We start from the raw sequence: 27885 nt of genomic DNA, 5'->3' as shown, positions 1-27885 counted from the left end.
CCACGAGGGTCACGACTGAATTGTCCGTTCCGGTGGGCGACGCGGTCGCGATTCGAGTTACGTGGCCGATCGCACGCCGGCGGGCGCGAATTCGTAACAAAATATATATATATATATATATATATATATATATATATATATATATATATATATATATATATATATATATATATATATATATATATATATATACTTTGAGAAAGTATTGCCAGGTGGAACTAACATCTGATGCAGTGGAATGGGCAACCCAATCTTTTTGAGTGAGGGTATTGTGCAGTCCCTGCTAAGTTGACCTGTGCAAACAGCAGGATTCTGTGGTGTTGAGGTTGTTCTCTTACCAGGAGTGGTGGAGGTGTCGGCGACAGGCAGTGGTGATGTGGATCACGAGTGCAGGCCGTCGTGAGGGTGTAGCAATAGAGATGCGTAGGCATGAGGCCAGGGAGACCCCATTCCTACCTATCTCAATTGCGATTAAACTATTGAACATGTTGGTTCATCATTTTGCAAGAAGGTACGTCGGCCGAAGAGTTGGGTGCAGTTTCAAAGGAGTCGGGTGTAGGGCGATTGAAACAAGGTTAAATGGCATCATATCGGGTCATGGCAAGAAGACCTTAGTTGTGGTACGCCAAGGAGCAAATTATGTGGGAAAAGTGTACTTGGAACAGGATTTGAAAAATAGGTCCAGGATATTGGGTAAGCGACTCAAAGCAAAGGGTTGTGAGGTAATGTTTTCTGCTATTCTACCAAGAGTGAGAAACCGAACTGTTTTCAGCTCTCGTCCAGGAATATAATTTATGAGCAGAGCGATAGAGGTCAACCTATAGCGGCAAGACTATTTTGTATTTTGTAAGCAGTGGGAATCATTTTTGGAGCAAAGGGAGTGCTTCCAGAATGATGGCCATATGCTAAATAGAAAGGAATTTAACATAAAGATGACCAAGGTTTGCAATGTGAATTGAGGGAATTCAGGCTTTTTTGGTTGGAAGAGGCAGTGGAGAAGCGAAAAAGGAAGGAACCGATGACAATTGTGATTGGTAAGGTCAGGCAGGAAAATAGAATTTCAGGAAGGGAAAAAGGTAAATATATTATATACCAATGATAGGCGTTAAAATAATAAAATAGAACATTTTGAGACCAAAGTAGATAGAAAGGAGCAGGGTGCCATTTGTAAAATTTCCAGTGGGGGTGGGGGGTGGGGGAGGGATAAAATTGACAGACGTTTTTTTGTTGTTGTTGTTATTTCTGACTTTTACAACTTACAAGCCATACATAACAATAGCGACAAAAAGCTGAAAAGTCACATTGAAATTAAAATATAGCCAAGTTGTGGACTGACAGTTGTTTCCCCAACAGGTGGGATGAAAATGAGCGATGAGGGGGAAGGGGCCATTATCTCCCTTCCTCAAGTGTTCCAGTCATGGGGAGCTCAACTTAAGTTAACGGCATGGTCCTTGTGTTTCATGAAGAGTTTGGTCTGCATCTTGCGTCGGTTTCTGAGAAGATAAAAAAAATTACCAGAATTTGAGGGGAAACCCCCCTTTTCAGCCTCTTATCGGGAGGGGGGGGCGCATCCATGTGGAGAGCACAACCCCATGCGACCATACTGTTCTGATGTATTGTTTCAAATTTGGTCCATATTAATCATGGAGTTTGTGAGGAAAATATTTTGGTGAATATGAGGGATTTGGGGAGAGAGGCCGCCTTGGCCCCCTTTCCAGGGGAGATACGGCCATGGGGAGCACAACTTATAAGGTTAGGGCATGGTCATGATTCCGCATGGCCAGTTTGATCTGGATCCGGTTGTCGGTTTCTGAGAAGATTTTTGAATGAGATACCAATATTTGAGGTAAAACCCCTGATCCCTTTTCAATATATGCTTCCGGATGGGTAGTACAACCCCATGAGACCTTACTGTCCTGATGCATTGTACCAAATTTGGTCCGTATCCCTCAGGTAGTTGTGGAGAAGATGTTTTAGTGAAGATTAGGGGTTCAGGGAGGGAGTCCTCTGCCCCCTTTCCAGGGGACGCACAAGGACACAAAAGGAAATTAGATGCAGTCGGAGGCCATCCGGACCATCATGCCTGTGCCACATCAGCACCACACAAATTTATCAACATCAGATCAAAAGAAGACAAATGCAAAATCTTTTTTTTTTTTAAAGTATTTTTTTGTAGTTTTGTTTTCTTTCTATGGGAGGGGGGCATGGGCAGAGATGGTCTTGGGTAAAAAACACAACATGAACCATACAACACCCCTTGATGAGACCCACACCAACAACACTCTGCACACATACACACAATCACCCATCAATGCTCAAGCTACCTAAAAGTCCTGCCAACATCCCTATACCCCTCGATGCCCAATACTTCCAGGTACCTATTGAATCCCAATTTAAACTTATCTGCTGTTTCTGCTGCCACTACCTTTCCAAGGAGACCATTCCATGCATTAACTACTCTCTGAGTAAAAGTCCCCTATCACAGTCTAATCTGCTGAATAATTATTCTGCACTTATGTCCATACCTTTCATTATCTGAAACATCTCTATCATATCTCTTCATAACCACCTCCTTTCTAGTGAATAAAGCCCTGTCTCCTTCAGCCACTCCTGAGTCTTGCTAGGCTTGGAATCAATCCAGTCGCCCTGCGCTGAACCGTCCCTGTGGCATCTATATCCTTTCTGAATTGTGGCGACCAAAACTGCACACAATATTCTCGATGTGGCCCTCACTAAATTCCTACACAATGTTGAAACCACCTTTTGATTTATAATTGATCCCTCTACGAATACAACCTAAAATCCTATTTGCTCACCCTAAAATCCTATTTGCTCAGCCTATAGCTGCCTGGCACTGTGCTGCATGCTTACCTCCCGTATCTATTACTACCCCAGATCCTTCTGTGTGACACACTCCAAAATTACCCCTTGCATCCTGTAATCTCTATTTTCATTGTTCTTCCCCATCCCCAACACCTTACACTTGTTCAGGTTAAACTCCATCTGCCAATCTTTTGCCAAATCTATACACGTATCAATCCTTTCCTGAATCTGATCACCACCCCCTCTGCTGTCCATCTTACCTCCAAGCTTTGTGTCATCTGTAAGTTTGGAAAGCCTGCTCTTCACCCCATTATCCAAATCGTTGATTTAAATCTTCTATACCATTGTGTGTGTGTGTGTGTGTGTGTGTGTGTGTGTGTGTGTGTGTGTGTGTGTGTGTGTGTGTGTGTGTGTGTGTGTGTGTGTCCTCCATTACTCAAAACCATGAAATCTAGCAGCCTGAAACTTTGCTTGTATACTAAAAGAACTCCAAAGAGGTGCATGAGTGAAAATTGGGTGGTTGGGTTAATTAAAACACCCCCTTTGAAGATAATTAAGGGCCTTTTTTAATTATGCCCGTTATCTTGCACTTCCTTGGACACCTCGCACTCCCTCGATGGGGTCTTAATTCACCATTTTGTTCGGTCGATTCAAACATGCCTTGATTTGAAAATATGATCGACTCTCACGGACTAATTAAAGTATATAATCGAAATATGATATTGGATTTAAGAATCGGATTTTGTGGATTAAATAAGTGTCGAAATTTGGAGTGAAATCTGAAAATTTTAACAAATTAGTGATTTTTATGACTAAGTGTATTTATTTAAGCAAAGCGTTAAACTTAACTTTTTCTACTCTTCGGTCAATTATATTGAGTGAAGGAATGTGCAGAAAGTGTGACTTCATTGAGCGCAACGCCATGCTTTATCACCTACTTTTGCAATCCATGATGGTCCAGTCCACAAGGGTCCTTTTTTTGCGGCCAATACAGACATATGCTCCAGCACCGAAGCCTCATGGGGCGCGGACGTGCTGCGGCATCGAAGTCACGTGGGACGTGCCACCGTGCAGTGCCTTCCCATTCCCTCCCTTCACACAAATATGTGCGAGTGAAAGGATGAGTATATCTCCGGTGTGTATTCTTGTTTAGCATTGACCTCGAGGAGGTTGGAGGAATGTGTAGGGGGTGGATGTGGGCCACATGCAAGAAGGCCTTTGCCAAATAGATAGCATTAGTTTTAGTTTTTAAATGCTACCACCTAGTTTTATATGGAACAAGGCGGTCAAAAAGAAAACGTTGCTTTCCATTCCCTCCCGGTAACGCCCTGGTATGCTGCCTACCTTCACCTCATGCTTCCTTCCACTCCCCTCATGCTTCCTTGCCCTTCCCATTCCCTCCCCTCACACTGCCTTCCCATTCCCTTCCCCTCACGCTGCCCCCCTCCCCTCATGCTGCCCTCCCTCCCACTCCCTTCATGCTTCTTTCCCTTGCCCTTATACTACCTTCCATTCCCCTCCCCTCATGCTTCCTTCCCTTGCCCTTATACTACCTTCCATTCCCCTCCCCTCATGCTTCCTTCCCTTGCCCTAATGCTGCCATTCCCTTCCGCTGCCTTCCCCCCTCGCACTGCCTCACCCCCCCCCACGCTGCCTTCCCCCTCATGCTTCCTTCCCACAGTTCACGCTGCCCCCCACCTCGCGCTGCCTTCGCCCCTCGTGCCACCTTCCCCACCTCCTTGTGCCGCTTTCCCCACACCCTCACGCCTCCCCCCACCTCGGACCGCCTTCCCCTACCTCGGACCACCTTCCCCCACCTCGGGCCGCCTTACCCCACCTCGGGCCGCCTTACCCCACCTCGGGCCGCCTTCCCCCACCTCGGGCCACCTCCCTTCTCCTCGGTCCAACTCCCCCCTCCTTGAGCTGCCTCCCCCTCTCGTGCTGCCTCACATTCCCTCCCCTCATGCTATCCTCCTCCCAAACCCTCTCCTCCATCATACAACTCTCCAGTGGTTGAGGAGAGGAACGGGAGTATAAAACAGTGTGAACTCGAGGGGGAGCACTCGGTAGAGTGCAAAACTTTCGTCGCCAATACTGCTAGGTCACTCAAGTGAACCTGATATCCTATTCATTCAATTTGACGTCAACAGTGCTCACAGAGTTATAGTTTGCAACTTTCCCTTTTACTTTTAACTTTTACATACTCAATTCATTCGTCATAACTGGATTCCTTGAGAGAGAAATTGATTTTATGTGGGTATATCCACCTGAAGTTCCAAAATCAGCCACAATTATGATTTTGGCATGTTTTTTTGTTGAAAATCACTTATCATATGGAGAAATGCAAAAAAAAAATCAAAATTTTGTTGAAGAAAAATTGGCAAATTTTTTTTCTCTAACAATTTTTTTTTTGGAGGGGGGGGTTGAAAATCACTTAAAACATGTAGAAATGCAAAAAAAAGAAATCGAAATTTTGTTGAAAAAAAAGTTGCCAAAATTTTTCTTTCTCGAACAATTTTTTTTTTGGGGGGGGGGGGGTGGAAATCACTTAAAACATGTAGAAATGCAAAAAAAAAAAATTAAAATATTTTTTCAAACTGGCTGCCATAGCGACCATATTGGATTTTGGACCAAGTCCAAAATCTAATGGCATGATCCTTGGACCAGACCTCACCCCCCCACCAAGTTTCGTCGAAATCCGTCGAGTTTTTCCGTAATACTGTTCACAAACAAACAAACAAACAAACAGAAAGGGGTGAAAACAGTAACTTCCATCCATCTTCGATGGCGGAGGTTAAATAGACAATTGCAAGCTTTTTTGTTATTTTTTAGCAGTCAGAACAGATAAATTCAGTTTTTATAAAGCAATGAATCACTAGATCACAGCAGGATAGTCGAGAGGTATGCATGCTCGCTCTCAGCTGTCTCACCTGGGTTTGAATCCCGACCCAGCAATAAACTGCCATTCTGGTGTTTCACAAGTAGTGTGATTCATTCATTAATGTGTGTGCTGTCTCTCGGATGGATGTTTAACTGGGCATTAAATCTGCCAGAATTCCCCCCCCTCCTCCTCTGCACTCTCCCCCCCCCTCACCCCTATCCTATCCCTCTCTCTCTCTCCTGCCCCTATTCATCTCCCTCCCACCCTAATCCCTCTTTTTCCAACCCCTCACCCTCTCCCTCTCCACATCTCCTCCATCCTCTCTCCCTCCCTTCCATCCCTCCTCCCTCCCTCCTCTCTCCTTTCTCTCCCTCTAATTTAATATCCCCATCAGCAAAGCAACGGGTTTTATTTGCTTGTTACGAATAATAGTGGTCTGAGTACTGATCCTTGAGGTACCCTGGTACATTCATCCTCCCAGCAAGACATGCTCCCACTCACACGCACTCTTTGCTTCCTACCACGAAGCCAGTTTCCAATCCAATTAGCTACCTGACCAGCCACTCCACAAGCCATCACCTTGGCTAACAACCTCCAATGTGTTATCTTATCAAATGCCTTCTTAAAGTCGACATATATTATGCCCACTGCCATTCCGTCGTCCACCCAATCAGACACTCCTTCATTGAACTCTTAAATATTTGTGAGACAGGAACTACCTTTGGTAAACCCATGCTGACTACCTTCAATCAGTTTGTATATACTTAAATGGTTCCTCATCTGGGCCTTAATTAATGTCTCCAATACCTTCCCCACAACTGAAGTCAAACTAATAGGTCTGCAGTTTCCCAATTCTCATCTGGATCTTTTCTTAAATAATGGTGTTACATTTGCTGCTCTCCAATCCTCCGGTACCTGTCCTGACTCCAGTGAACTATTGAAAATATCCATCAACATCTCACTTACCTGCTCAGCCACCTCTATCAATACTCTCGGGTGCATATTATCTGGACCCGGAGCCTTATCGACTCTTAGATTTCCCAGCTGTTCCTTTACTTCCTCCACTCCAACCTGGATCTTCTTTAAAAGCCATTCCTCACCTCCTCGATAGATACTCTCAGCTATTGGCAATTCTCCTGACTGTTCTTGTGTAAAAGTTGAAGCAAAATACTTGTTTAATAAGCCTGCCATCTCACTTTCATCACTAACCACTCTCCCAGTGCCATTCCTCAAGAGCCCACACTGGTCCTAACCTGTTAATTTCCCCTGATATACTTAAAGAAAGCCTTGCTATTATATTTAATATTCTTAGCCACGTCCTTCTCATTCTCTCCTTTGGCTTGCCGAGTTATTTTCTTAACTTGCCTCTGTTTATCCCGATAGTGATATAAATCTAACTCCAGTCCTGTTATTTTATTCTGAATAAATGCCCTCTGCTTCTCCTTAAAAGCGTCCCTTCCCACATCTCACAACTCAACCACCCTGGCCTCTTTCTGTTTCTAGTTTTACACCTCATTGGAATGTACTTACTCTACACTCTACACATTTGCTCCTTGAAGGTTTCCCATTTCTCTGATGCAGATTGTCCTATTGTTAGCTTCTCCCAATCTACATCACCCAACTCTCTCCTCATACCCTTAAAGTTTGCTTTCCTGAAATCTAAAAGCCTTACCCTACTATCCTGAACTCGAACCCTTAACAGAATCTTTGCACACACAATGTTATGGTCACTTGCTCCTAAATGCTCCCCGACCTCCATCTCTTCCACCATATTGGGATTGTTACTTAAAAGGAGGTCTAACACTGCACTCCCCCTCGTGGGCTTATCTCCAAACTGGGTTAAAAAGCAATCCTGGACGAAAACGAGGAAATCCTCATCTGCTCTGCCCTTTCCCTGTTCCTGAACCCAATCTATCCCTGGCAAGTTAAAATCCCCCATCATCAATACTCTTGCCCTCTCCCCATCATCAATACTCTTCCCTTGTGGTGATGTTTGGTCTGGATCTGTCTGGCAGTTTCAGAGAAGACTATTTTAAATAAAATATCAATATTTGAGGCAAAACACCTTTATACCCCATTTGTAGGGGACACATCCAGATGGGGAGCACAAACCCATGAGACCTTGCTATTCTGATGCATCTATCTATAATTCCAGCAATCTCTGTGTGTGTGTGTCTGTGTGTGTGTCTGTGGCCGCTGTTTCTCGACAACCGCTGGTCCGATCTAATTGAAACTTGCCAGATATATTGCTGGGGACCTGAGGATGTGCCTTTTCAAGGTTTGATATTAATCGGACAAGTGCTTCCCAAGTTATGGCCATTTAGTTACCAAACCAATGACAATACACGTTGCGTGGGCGTGGCCGATGTGGAAGGGAAGCTCAGCCGCGTTCCCCATTACGGGTTACAACGTACGGACTTCCGGACAGTGATGACTTCGTGTATTCTAATAATTTCTCGATTAGTTATGCGCATTTATAGATAAACGCAATGCCCCAAGTTATGATCGTTTTCATATTAGACGGTGCATAAATTTAGGTAACATCAGAGTGCTGGTATGCTCCGAAGCAGGAAGTAAATTATTTTTTGCACGTTTTTTTTTCTCCTCTTTCCTCTTCTCTTTGTGTTTTTACTTGCGAAAAAAGGCAAAATCAATGCAAGCGATAATTTGTGGATTGCATGTCAACATTCCATATGGGCACGCACTACTTCCGCATTGTGATGACTTACTGTATTCTAATAATTTCTCGATTTCTTATGCGCATTTATAGATAAACACAATGCCCCAATCCAGTCGTCGTTTACGAGAGCGAAGGAACGGCCTGTGTGGTTGTTATTTTGGCACGCGGTTTGAAAGTTTTTTTTTTTTGCATGTACGGCCACGCACGTACGGGCACGTGAGAGCGAAGGAACGGCCTGTGTAGTTGTTTCTGGCGTGCGGTTTGAAAGTTTTTTGTTTTGTTTTGTTTGCACCTATGGGCACGCACCTACGGGCATGCACTAGTTGTATGAAATTTGGTCTATATCGGTCAGGTAGTTTGTGAGAAGATGTTTTAATCAAATGTTAACGGACATACGTACGACCGGACACTGGGACCCACTTATTTTAGATAAATAACCTAAATATATCGCTAATACATTTCTCACACTGCAAAAAAAATGCAATAAAAAATAATCTTTTATCTATTTAAGCTCTACATGTACAGATTCAAAACTTATTACCACCTCAATCAAATTTGACAGGATAATAAGAGATATTTATTTTTTAATGTCGGATCGATATGTAGCAACATTATCACAATGACGTCGTCAATTTTCATTGGATCATTTGCTGTGCTTCATCATGTGCAGTTTTGTGACATGATAACGGATAAGTGGAATCCCATCCGATCCACTTTATAGACCTGAACAGTATGATCCGGATCCAGTGAAACCAAACTCCATTGCATTTTTAAAAATCATGTTTACCACAATGTCCTGCTGATCTTGTACGTTTTGTGTGATTAGAACAAGCTCTTCAAAATCAGTTCATGCTCAAAAAAGGATGCAGCATCCATTTAACATCTTAAAATATCAGACGTTAAAATTTCACTAATTCAATCACCATTAATACATAATCTTGTGATAGGGATGGCAAGGATTAAAATAAATAAATAAAACAGAGCCTGAGAAAACCCCCAGTCCTCCCCCCCTCCCCTTCCACCCCCCCCACCCCATCAAATCACATCCTGGGAAGGGGTTTAATGAGGAGAGTAATTGAAGAACAAGAATAGAAGGCAACAAAATGTATAGGTGTGATAGGAAAGAGAAAGTAGGAGGAGGTGAAGCAATCTATGTAAAAGAGAGTTAAAAATCGAGAGAAATGGGTGACATAATGAGGGAATTAATGTAAAGGATTCTGTGTGGATCGAGATTTAAAATTGTAAAACCAGTGAGATACTCAGAGGATGCTTTTACAGTGCTCCTGTTATGAGGGAAGAGGAGGAAGGAAGGGTACATGAAGAATTCAGAAAGGCTTGTGGAAAGGGAAGAGTATTGATGATGGGGGATTTTTACTTGCCAAGGATAGATTGGGTCCAGAAAAAGAGGAAGGGCAGAGCAGATGAGGATTTCCATGATCTAGTCCAGGATTGCCTTTTTTAATGCAGTTTGTAGATAAGCCTACAAGGAAGGAGTGCAGTGTTGGACCTCCTCTTCAGTCGTGTTTGTGCGTGCGTCCTTGTATTGCGTGCGCGTGCACGCACGAACAAAGATTCTGTTAAGAGTTCGAGTTTGGGATAGTATAGTAATAGTCTACAGGGCCATTAACCAAAAGATGCTTAGAAAACAAATTTTGTGGCACCCCGTGGGGAATTAAGTTATGATTTGGCGTTTCTTAATGAAAATGTTGTGCTAAATACAAATCTGAACTTCCACAAGTGATATTCCATGCCAAACATGATATAATTAACCTTTAATTGATATGCCCTGAAGGGGCATTGCAGCACACACGAATTAATGGTGGAATGTTCCTGGCCATTTCTGGAATTATAAATATTGAAATGCATGCAAATTATGTGCTGAGAGACGAACAAAATAAACTTGATTTATAACTGTAAATTTGCACAAGAATAAAAATAGGACTATGTCCTGAAGCTCACCTGGATTGGGAGCAACAGTCACTCAAACCCCCTGCAAGACCCTCTTAGACCCTAAATGTTTTAATGCCGTGAACAAACTTTAGTACATCATGGGCAATGAAGGTTGTGGTCAAGATTCATTGAAATTGTGTGTCTAGTTTATGAGAAGACCGCAAATACCTATTTTGGGAAGCTCAAACTCACCGCCCCCAATAGACCCTCAATAGACCCTGATTTTTTTTTTTCAATGTCGTGAGCAAACTTTGGTACATCACAGGTGATGAAGGTTGTGGTCAAGTTTCATCAAAATTGTGTGTGTAGTTACGGAGAAGAGAGGAAATATCTATTTTGGAGGGGTCAAACACCCCCCCCCAAACCTCTTTAATGAGTGCAGATTTTGATGCGGTCAACACACCTTTGTTAAGCATCAGATGGGAAGCATGTGCCCAAGTTTCATCAAAATCGTTTGTTTCGTTCAAGTGATAATGACTGAAATGTTTACGGACTGACTCTGACTCACTTGCTCACTCACCTACGGACACTACTTGATTGCATAAGCTCACCAGACTAAATTCCAGGTGCGCTAAAAATGATTATCCAGTGAGAAAGAATTTTTAAAAATGCACACACCCAGGTTTCTGAAAGTTTATTGCTCAGTTGCTAAGTAAACCTTACTGAAACTATAGCTAAACTTTATTTTGGTAAACTTTACTGAAAGATTTGCTCGATTTGTTAAACTTAAATCATTCCATTCCTAAAGAGAACTGAAAAATATCGAATGGAAAAAGACAAATAAAAGTACAGTATTAAGACTGAACTCCGAGATAGAACTGTCCATAGAACTCTGAGATGGAATTGTGAGGAGTCGGTGATCTGGGAGAGGGTATAAAACAACTTATAGAGTGTTGGAATTTCCCAAGAGCACAGTGAGCTCCATCATTAGGAAATGGAAAGAATATGTTACATCCTAGACCTCCTAGAGCTGGCTGTCTGACCAAACTGAGCAACTGGGCAAGACCTTGGTCAAGGAGGTGTCCAAGAACACAATCACGACTCTGACAGAACTACAGAGTTCCTTGGCTGAGATGGAAGAACCTGCCGGAAGGACAACACTCTGCAGCACTTCACATATATTGGCTTTATGGGAGAGCGGCGAGACGAAAGGCACTCCTGAGAAAAAGGGACATGACAGCATGCCTGGAGTTTGCAAAAAGGCACGTGAAAGATTCTGAGTGCATGAGGAAAAAGATTCTGTGGTCTGATTAGATGAAAATTGAACTCTTTAGACTGAATGAAAAGTGCTACATCTCGTGGAAACCAAGCACAGCTCATTTACCCATCTAACACCATCCACAACGTAAAGCATGGTGGTTTCAGCATCATGCTATGTGGATACTTTTCAGCGGCAGAAACTGGGAGACTTGAAGGATAGCAGGAACAATGAATGGAGCCAGATACAGGCAAATCATTGAGGAAAACCTGCTGCAGAGTGCAAAAGACCTTAGACTGTGGCAAAGATTTACATTGCAACAGGACAATGACCCTCAGCATATGGCCAAAGCAACACTGGAATGGCTTCAGAACAAGAATGTGAAAGTCCTTGAGTGACCCAGCCAAAGCCCAGACTTTAAATCCATTGAGAATCTGTATAAAGACTTTAACATTGCTATTCACCGACGCTCCCCATCCAACTTGGCAGAGATTGAGCAAATCTGCAAGTAAGAATGTGAGAAAATCTCCAAATCCAGATGTGCAAAGCTGATACAGACATACCAAGAATACTTGAAGCTGTAATCGCTGACAAAGGCGCTTCTAAAAAGTATTGACTCAGGGGGTTGAATACTTATTGACGCAAGACATTTCAGCTTTTCATTTTTAATTAATCTGCAAAAATTTCTAAAATCATGTTTCCACTTTGTCATTATGGGGTATTTTGTGTAGATCGGTGACAAAAAAAATAAAATTTAATCCATTTTAAATTCAGGCTGTAACACAACAAAATGGGAAAAAGTCGAGGGGTGTGAATACTTTCTGAAGGCACTGTACACTGGGAAAACGACAAAAGAGCAGTAAGGTGCAAAAATAAATCAATAAAGTTGGACATTTGGCTTATACAAAGAAGTCTCATTGGAATGGTGGAGAAGAGGTGAGTTCAACTGGAATGGAGAATGTATCATACAAAAGAAATGGCCAAGCCCAAGGACGGACATCATACGAATGTCTTTGAGAAAATGGTGGAACTGAGTCAATCGGGCAGGTGTAGGTTCTGCAAGATACAAACAGAAAGTTTGAGCCACCTTCTGTCGAGATGTAAAAAAAGAAACTCGTTTCAGAACATCTGGACGCACAGACACAACACAGTATGTAGAGTAATCCAATGGTGCATCTGCAAAACTTTCATTATCCTAGTTTCAGAAAACTCAGGGAAATGTGAACCAAAAAAAATCACTGAAAATAACGAAGTAACATTCACGTACCACCTGATGATCCCATCAAATGTGAACATAGAAAACAAAGCATTCTGACGGATATCGTACTTGGGCACAAAAAAAAAGAAAATACGGGACTGGTATTGCTAATTAAGATTTCAATACCCAGCGATTTTGGCCGAAACATTTCAGAAATCAAGAAAATGACCATTACCAAGACCTCAAAAATGAAGTCAAAAGATCCTGAAAGCTGAAGAGATCTGAAATTGTACCAGTGATAATTGCAGTAACAGGAATGATAAAGAAGAAACTTAGAGAGGTGTTAAAAACCATTCCTGGGAATATAACTGCAAACGAACTGCAGGTGAAGCTGTTCGGGGTTCAGTGACAATCCTCAAGAGCCCTCAAAACAAAACTGAGAACAAGAAAGCTTCACAGTTTGGTCCATTAATTGTGATCCCTTACTGAAACTAAGGTAGATACTTTGAGACCTTATGGAGAAACCTGCATCTGGAGATAACAACCAACGACACACATACACAGACACACACTTTCAATTTTATGTTTTTTTGTATGTGGGTCTTGAGTTGCCTCAATTGTTTGAACTGTATTGTAACCTCGCTAATGTAGCTTGATTCAAATCCTCACTACTCTTGGAGGAATTGCTTCAACAAACCTCCTGCAGTGTAGTTCTCTGCACTGGCATGGCAACAACGGAATGTATTTTTCTGTCGGAGATGGAGGTCGGGGAGCATTTTCATGGAACTGCTTCAGGAGATCTGATTCTCTGGAGTCAAGAGTATCGTTATCAATGATTAATCTCTGTTAATTCCATTACTCAAATGTATTGTCTTGAATTACTCGAAAAATTTCCATAATCTTTTCCAAAGTTGCATCTTGTAATGCAATTTTCAGTTCTGATGTAATTCAACGGTCTGTTTTTTTTTCAGTCGTCTCTGCAGCAACTGACTCCTTATGTTCTTCAACCGACACAAAAATGACTTCCATCTCATGGCATTATTAATATCATTTAAATGCAATGAACAAGGACTTCGTTTCATCCACCTAATTTTTGGTTTGTCAACTAAATGTGCTTTCAAAGGCTCATTTGAACAGGGTGTTTAATCGCTGGGCCGTGATCATATTTATGAAGATGGCAACCCCACTTCACTGCTCTTCTTTAGTCAGTTGAGCTGGACAGGATGAATGTGATTACAGTTTCAATATGTCCAATTAAATCTGGATCGCAGTTGGCTTTTCAGCTTATGTCATAATTATACTCTGTACTCTTGACTCCCATCTTAGAAATACTCATTTGGCAGCCTGAGGTTTTAAAGCTGCTTTTAATTGGATATTTTCATTCGTATAGAAAAAATGCTCCTTTATTATAGCTTTGAGATTATTCGGAGGAAGATTATTCAGATTTTTTTTGTTCTGAAAAACTTCATGTTGCAGTTCCCTGCACAAAAGGAAGAGGTGAAAAAGTGATGCCATAATGTAATTTGCTTGTTTGTAAGTCTGGAGTTGGCAGTCTTAGAGGTTGGGCAAGGGGGGGGGGCATGGGTTGGGGAGGTTAATTATGGTTGCATGCACTCTGTTGTGTTTGTGTTTTGATTGCTGTCTCCATAATTCGGGTTTCAGAAGGTGGAACGGAGTTTTCCCAGGACTCCAAGTGTCCACCTTCATTTTGGTGAAGGATCGTGAATCATGGGCTAAGTTGTGAAGTTGTGTTGTTCGCAGAATTTTGTCCCAAGGGCTCTGTTCAGGATTGTCACTGAGCCCCAGACAGCTTCTAACTAGTTAGTTTGTGGTAACGTTCCTGAGGATGGTTTGTTGGATCTTTGTGAGGTTCTTCTTTATCATTCGTATTGCTCCAATTATCACTGGTAAAATTTCAGCGTTCTTCTGCTTCCAGGATCTTTTTACTTCATTCTTGAGGTCTTGATATTTGGTCATTGATTTCTGTGTTATTTAGACCAAAATCACTGGTTAGTGAAACCTCAATTAGCCATGCCTTATTTTCCTTTTTGTATCTGAGTACTATGTCCAGTCGTAGCGCTTTGTTTTCTATTTTCACGCTGGATGGGATCATCAGGTCGTAAATGAGCAATTATGTCCTTGTTTTCAATGATTGCTTTTGGGTTGCATTTCCATGAGTTTTGTGGAAATGGGATATTGAAATTTCTGCAGATGTGCCATTGGATTCCTCGACATATTTTGTTGTGCCTTTGTGTGTACAGCTGTTCTGACATGAGTTTTTTTTTACATCCCGATAGGTGACTCGTGCTTTCTGTTTATACCTTGCAGAATCTACACTTGTCTGATTGGCTCAGTCCTACCATTTTTTCAAATCCATTTGTGTTGTGTCCTTGGTCTTGGGTGTTTATCATGATTTGTTGTCCATCCCAATTGAGCTGACCTCTTCTTATCCATTCCAGTGATCCTTGTTTGTCAGTACAACTCTTTTGATGTACACTGCTAATCCTACAGTCATCGCTCTGTGTACATCATTGAGTTCCATCAGGCTGCCTCTTCCTTATTTCCTCGGGAGGCACATTCTCGGGATGCACTTAGCTCACCTGGAACGTAGTTCTGGGGAGCTTATGGGATGGCGCATCATCTGTCCGTCAGTCCGTCTATCCATTAACACTTGCAACTTCTTCGAAACTCCACACACAATTTCGATGAAACTTGACCACAACCTTCATCAACCGTGATGTACCAAAGTTTGTTCGCACCATTAAAAAAAATCAGGGTCTAAGGGAGTCTACCAGGGGTTGCCCTCCAAAATCTTAATCACTCGTGATGTAAAAAATTTGTTCACTGCATCAACAAAATAAATCAGGCATTTCTCCGCCAAAATATGTATTGACTTTCTTCTCCGTTACATACTATATCATTCATCCACACCAACCAGTGGTTCCCTGGTTATCTTATCCAGCCATTACCAGTGAGCGCCCAGGGTTATTGCCCATATTTTAGTGCTCTACGACCCGATACACCGCCCGATCGTATGTCACGCATTGGGCGCGCCACTCGAAGCCTCCGGGGAGCTCCTTCGGCCGATCGCACCATGTGCTTGTTCAGGTCCACCCCAGTGCCTACCGACCGGCTCTGAGCCGACCTCCCGTCCCATTCCCTGAAGGGAATGCGGCGGGGAACTCCTCCCCTCTCCCTCAACACACTAGCACCAAGTTCAGGTCTGGCCCAGATCACCGCACAGGTCCAATGCTGTGAAGTTTTTAGAATTCGGAGGATTCGTGCTTGGGAATCAACTCTAGCCGATTTACACTGTGTCCGGAGATGCTGGAGCTGCCTCATTACTTGCCTAGCTATAGTTCCTGGCAAAATTTGCCAGTGCTTCAAGAGATCTGCACCCATCATTAGGATGCAGTCCATGGCCCTGTATTTCTTTATTCAATCTCTGAGATCATCTGGCTTCCCCGGGAAGCATGGAACAGGACTGCTGGAGGGAGTGCGGGTCGGACGTGTGATCAAATATGTGTCGGGGAAACCATCGGCGGAGTTTGGCTCTGCCATGGCCAGCCTCCGACAGCCAGTGTTGGGACAAGCAAGTGGAATCAGCATCCCAACGGGAGCCATAGGCAAGCAAAGCCCGGTCCCTCCTGGTTTGGTGGCCAGCAACGCATCCAGCCTTTAGTGAGGCCAGGCCACCACGAGGCATGAGCCCAAAGCCGGCCATTTGGCGAGGAGCATACGGGAGTAAACATAGGGGTCTGGCCCATGAGGTCAGCCCAGGGTGAACCACCTGGAGCACTTCAGCGATTCACAAGGCCCCAGGCCACAGGTGCAAGCACAACCCATCAAGAGAGGTCTTTACTAAGCACCGCGAGTCAGAGCCTGGTGCTGACCAACCATTTTAGGTGGAATGCTCGTGCCCATTGGCCGATGGACCTCCACGCACTGTGAGACTGTCGAGGGCAGCTCTTGCTCTCACAGTTCTGACCAGTCCAGTTTGCTGTCAAATCTGGGTTGCCATACTCTGCAGGGGACCCACTGGAATGCTGGCCATTGGCTCCCAGTGCAACGAGAAAACCTCTTCGAGGAAGATCCCGTGATGCGCTGATCAGAGGTGCTTGCCCACAGAGAAGTGGCCACCTGAAAGGGTGACTGCCTCAGTGTAGACTCGCTCCACCAGTGAAGACCAGACCGTGATGAGGTTGTCCCCGCAGATTCGGAATGGCTGTGGGGCTCATGAGGCAAAGTCATCTCGGTCATGAAGTCATGAAGCAAAGCCCTACGGCTTATCTCACAGATGTTATTGTGGACTTCGCCCACCAGAGGTGAATGATGTTGAGGATCGGCCAAGAAAGTGGGAGGTCCATTAGGACCCCTCGCTGACTGACCGCCTCTTCACCGTCGGGCCACTTTACCATCTGTGGCCCGAGGCTGAGAACCCCGACCCGAATCATCCAATCTGGAAGACACAGCCCCTCCGCCACCCTCAACCAAACGGCCTAACAAAGGTCGAGAGAAAGGATGTCGGTCACAGAGGTCAGGTCCGCCGAAAGGGATGACTCAGGGACTGGGGAGCGGATGCAGAAATCTCCGCAACGATGATCCCACTCGAGCTCGCTTTCTTCCTCCTACGGGTGCCACCATGCTGACTGTTCTTCGTCCTGACCGAGATGGTAGGTAGCTTTTCCGCTTCACTCAGGGCTGCATATCCAGCTGCTGCGAGCTGTGCGTGCTTCTCACTTTCTGCTCTATACAGCAACATCTATTCGAGCATTGCACATCTCCATTTTGTGAGAACGCTGTGCAGTTCCCGTGTTGGCGGTTTGATGTGGACCTCCTCTCCATGTCATACCACTTTGTGCTTTGCGGCTTCTCAATTTCATTGTCATCTCCTTCTTTGCCACCTTTCGAGGTCTTGACGTCTTTCCTCATTGGAATGGAAGCACATGATTCAACACAGGTGGTTTCAGGCGGTGGAATCGTTGATAAAGATGGGGAGGGAGAAACGAGGCGTCCTTGTCGCGCCGCCATCTTGTGTGTCGCACCGTCATAGTGTGTGCGTGCATGCGTGCGTGCGTGCGTGCGTGCGTGCGTGCGTCATTGGTTATTGTTTCCCTATGCAGGTTTCAGAATGTGGAACAGAGTCCTCTCAGGTCTCGAAGTATCCACCTCCCTTTTGGTAAGGTATCACAATTCATCGACCAAGCTGTGAATTTTTCTTTTTCTCAGAGTTTTGTTTCGAGAGCTCTTTTCATGACATCACCGAGCCCCAGACAGCTTCCAACTGCAGTTTGTTTGTAGTAATATTCCCAGAGATGGTTTTTAAGATCTCCGCAACGTTCTCATTTATCATTCCCTATTGCTGCATCTATCACTGGTACAATTTCAGCACTCTTCAGCCACCCAGGATCTTTTGACCTCATTTTTGAGATTCTGGTATTTGGTCATTTTGTTTATTTCTGCATCGTTTAGGCCAAACTCGCCGGGTACTGACGACTGAAAGCAATGCCATCTTTTCTCTTTTGTACCTTAGTAATATAAATATGCGGCCCTAATGCTTTGTGTTCTCTTTTCATGCTCAATGGGATCATCAGGTCTTATGTGAGCATTACGTCTTTGTTTTCAAATCATACAAATGTTTCTGGGTGCACTTGGGTTTTGCATGTGTGCACTTGCTCATGTTCGCATATGTGCGCCTGTGTTGGTGGGTGTGCATGTGCATGGTAGTATCCCACATGCACACTTGTGTCTGGGGGTGATAGTGTGTGCACGATCGTCCGCGGATGTGCGGCATTGATCTTGGGTGTGTGCTCATGTGCGTATATGTGTGCTCGTGTCTGTGATTACATACTCGTATCCGTGCAGGTGTGCGCATGCCTGCTATTGTACTTGTGTGCATTTGTTTTTGCTGATATACATGTGTGCACTCGTGTCCGTAAGTGTGCATGTGTGTGCTTGTGTCTGTGGGTGGGTGCGCAGGTTGTGCACGCAGTCGTGTCTGAGTTTTTTTTGTGTGTGTGTGTGGGTGTGTGCTCACCTGTGTTACATGTGTGCATGCTTGCGCTGATGTTCTCGGGTCTGTGCGCTCCTGTCTTTCACAAGCGTTGATAATAATACAATGTGTTAATTGTATCAACGTTTGTGTTTGTCTTGTGTACCTGTTGTGGAATTGGAATTTGTCAATTATACTTTACTCACCTGTTCATACAAGGTGAACAGATTAGCTCCATACACTACTTTTAATATTCTGGCTACAAGGTGTTTATATGAAGGAATTATTTTTGCAACATTGGTCTCACAAAGTTTTTATTTCTTCTGCATTCTGTGAAAACATTCATCAAACCTGTACCTCTGACAATTAACAACTAGAGCAAAGTTGATGGCCCACCATCGCAAATCCCCATGCTTCACACCTAAAGCAAAGTTGAAAGACGGCAAAAAATTCCATTAGGAATGACCCAATATCAAAATTTGAGGTAAACCCCCCCCCCCCCGTTTTGACCCTTGTGACCTTTAGTCCCCATCCCCTGGACCATGAACTGGGGATCAAATCCCCCCAAAAAATCGTTACACATTTAATGCTTCACCCAATATTGATTGCAAATTCAAAGTTTAATTCAAAAATATTTTAAAATGTGCTCATAATTGCATTTTCTGATATTTGACCTTTTGACCCCCTCCTGCCACTCCACATGAGATGGAGCAACAATGACACTGCTCTTGAACCTTCATGCCATGTATTGATCATAACTACCAAATTTGGTGAATTTCGGCCCAACCGTTTAGTTCGGAGATGGTGCGCATTTGTTTTCGCTGGTGATAGGGTGATGGATGGATGGACGGACGGACGGGCAGACAGACAGAAAGACGGAGCCGATTACAATATCCTTCCATGTTTTTCCAAAAAGAGTGGGGATAATAAAGTGTTTAACCCTCTTCCCACCCCCTCACTGATATTCACAGTGGCATTTAAATGTTTCATGATACGGTAATTGCTGTTCTGAACTCTGATATATCTTGTAATTAGCACTGCCATGAAGTGAGATGGTGAAACCACGTGGCGCAGGCACCCCTGCTGTAGGTGAGAGTACTCTGGGAAATGTTGTTTGAGCAAATCACAGTTTGGTAACTTTCGGGGTAATGATCATGTGCCGTAATCAATTATACTTGTATTCACAGATCGAGATGAAACGCATTATTCATGAATGATACTGTGCCCGTTGATTGAAATTCTCACTGTTTTGTTCACACGATCTTAAATGCTTACTGGCTGAACGTTTTGGCCAAAAATAGTTTCTGACTTAAAAAAAAAAATTCAAAAATATACAAATTTTAATTGTTCATTCAGCCTTTTATTGGGGATTTTTTTATTTTTATTTTTGTAGGTAAACATTTCACTCTTCTGACCATTTCATTATTCACCTGCACATGTGTTATACACGAGAATTCATCCCCCTTGCACTAAAAGTATACATTGTACCTATTTAGCAAATATACATAACACTTATTCTACATACCCAAGGTATAGATTCCCCATAATAAACCGTTTAGACTGTGTCCAGTGCATTGAGTAAATGCAACGAACAACCTCTCTTGCCGCTGCTAATGCTGACACGCAATCACTTCACGTTGCACGTGATGATATTGACATGGGGTCAGCAGAACCAAGTGGCGTTTCATGCTCCATTTTTATTCCTCCACAGTTATGGATTTGCGTTTCTGCAGCACATTCACACAGTCTGAAGAAATCCCACTGGTACAATGACGGGGGAGAAGGGGGGGGGGACAAAAAAAGGGTCTCACCTGTAATAGGTAGCCAATTGTAAAATGGCTGTTAAAGCCATTTATTGTTAAACTTGTTATTGGTCGTTTTTCATCATTTTTGTATTTGGAGGAAAAAGTTATGCCACCTATTGCACAAACAGTTATTGGAAATGACAATCTGATTAAATCTACATCGACGACTATTTCGTTAACGGCCACAATTATTCCCAACTTGTGGGGTCAACCAGACCTGACTTTTAACTGAAGGTGGCAGGACTTTGTAATTTGTTCAGGGTGTCGGAGATAACTTGCCTATTTTTTCAGCAAAATATACCATGGGATCTTTAGCATCCACTAACCACCATGGCTGGCAGATGGGTACTCCAGCTTAACGTCCTTCCGATGGACGGCGGACACATTGATGCCTCACTCTGCACGTGAAATGCCAGAATGACAGCTTATACCTGGGTCACGATTCAAACCCAATCTAGACAAGTCAAAGGCGAGTGCATAAACACTTAAGCTAACCTTCCAGCCCTAATACAATCTCCATATACCCTATATATTATCAAAGATTTGGGGACATTAAGGAAATGTGCATGATTATTAATTAATTTGCACCACTTTATTTGGGTTCTCATTGGGTTTCACTGCCACTAAAACTTTGTTTCAAATGTCGGTCGATATCTGGTGAAATTTTGCACCAGTGCAACTCTCGAGCGAATGCGAGTTCAGTGATGCATTGTGCTCTGTTGAGTCTGTTAAACAATCAGAGTTCCAAGATGTCTCAGAGTGATTTGATTGCTGGTTTTTAATTGGTGCTCTATTTTGGACACTGCAGATTTTCAGCATTATTCTCAAACAAATTCCAAACAGAAAGAGCAGTATGGCAAGGTGCATTGTCACACTGGTCGGTTCAAATGTCCTCATTGCATATGCAAGCCATGAGTACCCTGAATCTGCACACGCAGGTTTGGATGATTCCTTTCAAATTTGGGTCTTTTTTTCCTCACTCTCTTGCTCAGGTGTTTTCACTGATTGTGCACTGGACATACCATTACCTCTATAATGATGCAGCAATATAATAAATACAATGAGTGAAGGCTTGTGGAGCAGCTTGCACTCAAATCGCTTGCAGGACAAGGGTAGTAGCAGACATCGGTGCAATTTCAAATTAATTTGAAAGCATATTAGTCGGCAATGGACAAATCATTAAAGTATATGGTGTTTGAACCAGGGATCCCAGCATGTATGACCTTGGTGCTCAGATGGGAACTGCAAATAGTCAAAGGTTTGCATTGTGAATGATTCATCTGAGAGGAAAAGGGAGCTCTAGATTTTGAGTGCATGATGGATTTGCATACCAGGACTAAAACATTGTTTGTGCTGGGTTGTGGATTTGTTCTTTCAGGTGATGGTTGCTGAGGCCCTGGATATTGCGCGAGAAACGTACATTGCCTTACTCATGGATCGAGCTTTTCATGGCCCTGTCTTGGTGGGGAGCCCCCAAGGGGGTGTTGACATAGAGACTGTTGCTGCCAGCAACCCACATCTCATTTACAAGGTGTTGATGCAAAAGCTTCTGCTGCTTTCCACTGAATAGTTGGAACACACTTTTTGTATCAAAGCTTGGTAGCTGGCACCAGTCCATTCTGTTAATAACTATAACAATTGCATTGTAATTTTTGTAGAATGTTCTCATTTCATTCGTGTGTGTGTCCATACTTTTAGGAAGTCTTTGTCAATAAGGAATTTTAATATGAAGCAGCCCATTGGGCTTATGCCTTTTGAGCAATCGATGTACTACTTATGCAAAAATGGTGGCAGCAATTGCTTAATAAGTGATGGGGAAGGGGAGAGAAAAAGAGGAAGGATAGGTGAGAGAGAGGGACGAAAAGGGAGGAGCGGGGCAGAAAGGGAGGAGAGGAATGGAAAGGGAGGAGCGGGCCGGAAAGGGAGGAGAGGAACGGAAAGGGAGGAGCGGGCCGGAAAGGGAGGAGAGGAACGGAAAGGCAGGAGCGGGACGGAAAGGGGAGGAGCGGGATGGAAAGGGGATGAGAGGGACGGAAATCGGAGGAGAGGGACGGAAATCGGAGGAGAGGGACAGAAAGGGAGGAGCGGGACGGAAAGGGGAGGAGCGGGATGGAAAGGGGATGAGAGGGACGGAAATCGGAGGAGAGGGACAGAAAGGGAGGAGCGGGACGGAAAGGCGAGGAGCGGGACGGAAAGGCGAGGAGAGGGACGGAAAGGGGAGGAGAGGGACGGAAAGGGGAGGAGAGGGACGGAAAGGGGAGGAGAGGGACGGAAAGGGGAGGAGAGGGACAGAAAGGGGAGGAGAGGGATGGAAAGGGGAGGAGAGGGAGAAGCGGGACAAGAGGGAGGAAAAGGGCACAGAGGGTTGGGAAAGCGCAGAGGGGGATGGGAAAGCGCAGAGCGGGTGGGAAAGGCCAGAGGGGGATGGGAATGCCAGAGGGGAATGGGAAAGGCCAGAGGAGGATCGGAAAGGCCAGAGGGGGATGGGAAAGGGAAGAGGGGGATGGGAAACTGCAGTGGGGGATGGGAAACGGCAGCGTGTGGATTGGGAAAGGGCAGCGGGTGGATTGGGAAAGGGCAGCGGGTGGATTGGGAAAGGGCAGAGGGTGGATTGGGAAAGGGCAGAGGGTGAATTGGGAAAGTGCAGGGTGGATGGGAAAGGGCAGAGGTGGATTAGAAAGGAAAGAGCAGAGGTGGATGGGAAGGAAAGAGCAGAGCTGGATGTGAAGGAAAGAGCAGAGGTGGATGGGAAGGAAAGAGCAGAGGTGGATGGGAAGGAAAGAGCAGCGGTGGATGGGAAGGAAAGAGCAGAGAGGGATGGGAAGGAAAGAGCAGAGAAGGATGGGAAGGAAAGAGCAGAGAGGGATGTGAAGGAACGAGCAGATAGGGATGGGAAAGAAATAAAGAGGAGAGGGAAAGAATGAGTGGAGGGGATGGGAGGGGATGGCCCTGAATGCAGTTGTAAGTTTTGTGCCCATCTTCATCCGTTGACTTTTTCTTTGGAATGGCCCCAAATCCTACAAATTGAGTTTTCATTGATTGACCCTTGAGCTGGAACAATAGTTCTGACGTTTATCAAGACAATTTATGAAGACTTGTTCAACAGTTTCTGTGGCAAAATTGGTTTGGGGATTTTGAGGCACAAGTAAGCTATTGCTTATATGTGGCTACACACCACGAGTCCAGTGTTGTGGAGTGGAGGTCCAAATGGATCATTATAGCTGAAGTTCCACCATATGTGATATGCGTCCCTCAAGTTTGTGTTGGAGACCTGACAGTAAAATTATGTGCAGACTTTCTGGCAGTATTACATTGCATTTTTAAAGGTTTATGCCATGGATACACATCTTCTATACATCCTTTGGTGGATATCTTTTTGTATCTTTTGATCAGGGTAGGTTTATCTTGCCAAAAACATGAATAGGTATCCACCAAATGACAGATGATCCAATCTTGGTGGTGAATTTGATCATTGCAAGTGGGTACCTGTGTGTTTTGTTTGGATTGAAGGATATGGTGGTTACTCTTCCTATTAATGATGAGATGTGTGAAGACTTGTCTGCAGACCTACACTGTATGAGTGCACATTTTAGAAGGCCTGAAGCAGTCTATGGATATATGTGCACATGTCCATCACATAACAGAGGCATAAATGAGATATGGTTAATGGGCAGTTTTTGGAACCTTTTTTCAAAAACGACACTGATGTTCACCTGCAGCAACCAATTGACATCTTTGAGGGGATGACAGAGGAACAAGCTCTCAAAATGGCACAAAACCTTGGTTTCTCTGGGGGTGTGGAACAAAAGGTGACTTTTTTTTCTCTCCTTTTCTCATGTTCAGTCTTTGGTTGCTTTGTCTCTTTTTATTTTCTTGTCAGTGTTTCCACCATTGTAACCCCAAAATGGGGACCAGCAAGTGGGAAGTCTCCAGTCCCAGATGCCTTGTGTACAGGCAGCAAAGCAGATCCAGCTACTCTATTCACTCTTCCTGAGTGTGGATGCAACCCAGGTGGAGGTGAATCCCTTTGGAGAGACGAGCAATGGAGAAGGTTTGTTCCATCTCCCATGGATTTCTACACCACCTCGGCTAATGCTTCATGCGAACTAACTTTTATTGGAAAATGGCTTAGTGATAGGAAGCTAAGAGTGGCTATGAGTGGGTTGATGTCAGGCTGGAAGGATTAAGTAGTGAGGTATTTCAGGGATTGGTACAGGGAGCATGATGATACAATTTACAGCAATGATTTGGATTGTGGGGTGAAGAGTCTGCCTTTTTCATTTTCAGATGAAACAAAGCTTGGAGGTAAAGTAGATAATGGAGAAAGGGGTTGGGGGTGGTGATCAGACTTGGGAAAGTCCAGACACCTTCATAGATTAGGCAAAATATTGGCAGATTCAATTCAACATCAAAAAATGTAACGTACTATGGATGGGTAAGAACAATGAAAGTAGGGACAACATAATGCAATGGGCAGTCTTGGAGCATGCCACCCAGGAGAAGGATCTGAGGGTGGTACTAGATTGATGGAGGAGGGCAGTGGTGAACAAACATCACAGTGCCAGGCAGCTATAGATAAGGTTAATAGGGTTGAGGTTGTATTCATAAGGGGATAAATTATAAATCAATAGAAATAGTATTAATACTGTACAGTAATTTAATGAGGCCTCATCCAGAAAATTGGCCACAGTTTTGGTCACCACATCTGAGGAAAAACATAGCTGCCATAGTGCTACGAGATTGATTTCAGGGTGAGATAGTCAAAGCTATGAGAAGTAGATGAAGGAGACAGGACTATACATTAGAAAGCAGGCAGTTACAGGGGATTTAACAGAGATGCGTAATATAATGAAGGTTGTCAATTAAAGCAGTTCATAAGAGTATTTCAACAGACAGAATAGACAGTGATAGGACTAGGGGTCATAGCCTGAGCAAATAAGAGGAGAGTTGAGAATGTACAAAGTCAAGGGTCTTTCAGAGTCATTAATGCATGGAATGGTCTCCTTAGTAAGACAGTGGCAGAAGAAAGACTAGAGAGGTTTAAATTGGAATTAGATTGGTACCTCGAGGAATAGGAGATCGAGTGGTACAGGTATATTGGCAGGGTTTGTTGTAGGTATCTAGCAGAGGGATAGATGATCATATCTGGTGTTGGTGCAGTGCTGGCATGATGTGCTGAATGGCTTTCTCCTGTGCAAAAGCAAAGTTCGTTATTATTCCTTGTTATGTGATGCAAATTAGTTAGGAAGAAGACTTGACTCAATGATCTATGCAGTCGTACCCCCTCCTCCACACCTGCTAACTGCTGCTATTTTTTGGGGGAAGAAAAAAATTATGCCACATATTGTCCATATCTCAAACCATTATTAGAGGTAGCAATCTTTCAGACCTGTGGAGCAGCATATATTTATATCTGACTTTCTGCTTAAGTTTCCAAGGATTTAATTAACATAAACACACCAGACAACATTGTACTGAATAATTTGAGACAAATTTTGACAAAAAAAACTTTGATATATATGTTTTTTCATATATATATATATATATATATATATATATATATATATATATATATATATATATATATATATATATATATATATATATATATATATATCGACTCCTCCCATGCTCTTCAAGCCGAATAAGCTGCATAAAGCAGCCATGAAAGGCTACCCAAGGTAAGCCCTTTGTTGTTTTAAACCCTTCTCAGAGTTCTTCCATAGCTGTAAAGATGTTCACAAATAGTACTCATGAGAATCCCAATGTTACACACACCCTCAGCTGCCGGACCGGTTTCATCACTTGTTGGTGAATCATCAGTGACAGTACAGACAGAAATGCATACCAACGAGGCTCCCAAGCATGTACCACATGTAAATGTCAAAATTGGTTATTCCCTCCATTCACAGGTGAGAAATGTTGGTGGGTCTTCGTTTTTCATTTCTTGTTGACTGCTTTTGACGTTTGCACGTGGTACCTGCTTTCGGGGCTTTGTTACGCACTGATTGAATCAGGCTTATTTTATGAGAGAACTTCCGGTAATCTCCATTCCTGGTTTGTCCATCATATGCATATATGAACAAATTCTTTCCAGTCCCAACTTTGGAGCATCCACCATAAAGCTGGCCATATAAAAATCATGGTTGGACTGGAGTCATGCTTGGTGCAGCCTTTGTCCTTGTCCCTTGTTTATTGACATGGTGAATGGTGGAGATTTCGGGAATTGGAGGCACTTGAACTCAAATGGATAGTCGCTGGGAATGAGTGGTATACGGGGATTTAACACATTCTCTCCTGAAAACACTCCGATGGAGATCGTAGCTTCGATGAGATTTTTCATCAGCTGCCGCATGGCCAACCGGGTTCTGTTGCACAATTTTGGGGAATCCAGATTGTGAAAAAGCATGATTGGTGTATTGTGATGTTCAATTTCAGTTGATGAGGTGGCATGCGACATGCATGGAGGATGTAGTGAGTTCAGAAACTTGACAGGGTCGTGAACGATCCACGTACGGAACAGTGTCAATGGATTTATAGATGACCTCTTCACTGGGCATACATTCCAATAGTCATTGAGTCAGTGTTTGAACAACGTCATTTTGTGGGGCTAGTCTTGCCCGTTGTGACAACCTATCAATGTCTCCATAATTTTGTGAAAAATTAGGAAACTCGCTGTTTATCACATTGTTGTCGGAACTCATCACTGCAGCTAAATTTTTGTTAACGGTGGTTGAGACAGTCACTGCTGTCAGGCTCAATTTTTACCATCACCAATGTCAAGCAGAAGAGTGGTGAAATGGTGTGCAGTCTGATCTCGTAAGTGCATGCGAATATTTGTACGGAGGGTCATTTTTTTCAACTTCTCGCCACAGCACTGACTATCTTCGACTTGCATTGACATGATCGGCTCGAGTACCCTGCCAAATTATTGGCAAAGTTTGTCTGAAATCACCGGCAAGAACTGTCACTCCCCCCATGGGGGAACTGTTTTGTTGAATATCTTGGAGAGTTTGGTCAAGTGCCTCAGATGCTTGCTTGTGCTTTATGGTAAATTCATTCCACATGATCAAGTTACAGCGTTTGAGGAGCAAACCCAGTTCAGAATCATTTTTAGCTCACCTGGAATTTATTCCGGTGAGCTTCTGCGATCGATCATTTGGTGAGTCTGTAAACACTTCAGTCATTATCGCTTGAACCAAACGCACAATTTTGATGAAACTTGGCCACAAGCTTCATATCTGATGCCGAACAAAGGTGTATGGACTGCATCAATATCTGCACTTATTAAGGGGGACTGGGGGAGGGTGTTTGATCCCCCCAAAATAGGTATTTGCTCTCTTTTCCAAAACTACACG

The 27885-nt window shown here is 43.6% G+C and overlaps 1 protein-coding gene across 2 annotated transcripts in view; it reads left to right on the top strand.

The window, feature by feature from the left end:
• Positions 1 to 27885, top strand: part of SUCLG2 (succinate-CoA ligase GDP-forming subunit beta) — a 255054-nt gene that overhangs the window by 96051 nt on the left and 131118 nt on the right. For both annotated transcript variants that reach the window (XM_085898098.1, XM_085898097.1), the window contains exons 5-7: positions 21906 to 22058; positions 24247 to 24336; positions 24482 to 24578. In XM_085898098.1, coding sequence (XP_085754224.1) covers positions 21906 to 22058; positions 24247 to 24336; positions 24482 to 24578 — 340 coding nt within the window. The remainder of the gene's footprint in view (positions 1 to 21905; positions 22059 to 24246; positions 24337 to 24481; positions 24579 to 27885) is intronic.

This window comes from Eptatretus burgeri, chromosome 10 (assembly GCF_056783735.1).
Source record: "Eptatretus burgeri isolate ZD-2024b chromosome 10, Ebu_testis_v1, whole genome shotgun sequence".
Lineage (NCBI taxonomy): Eukaryota > Metazoa > Chordata > Myxini > Myxiniformes > Myxinidae > Eptatretus > Eptatretus burgeri.
Note: the sequence above shows the minus strand (reverse complement) of the source record. Positions and strands in the feature narration are given on the sequence as shown.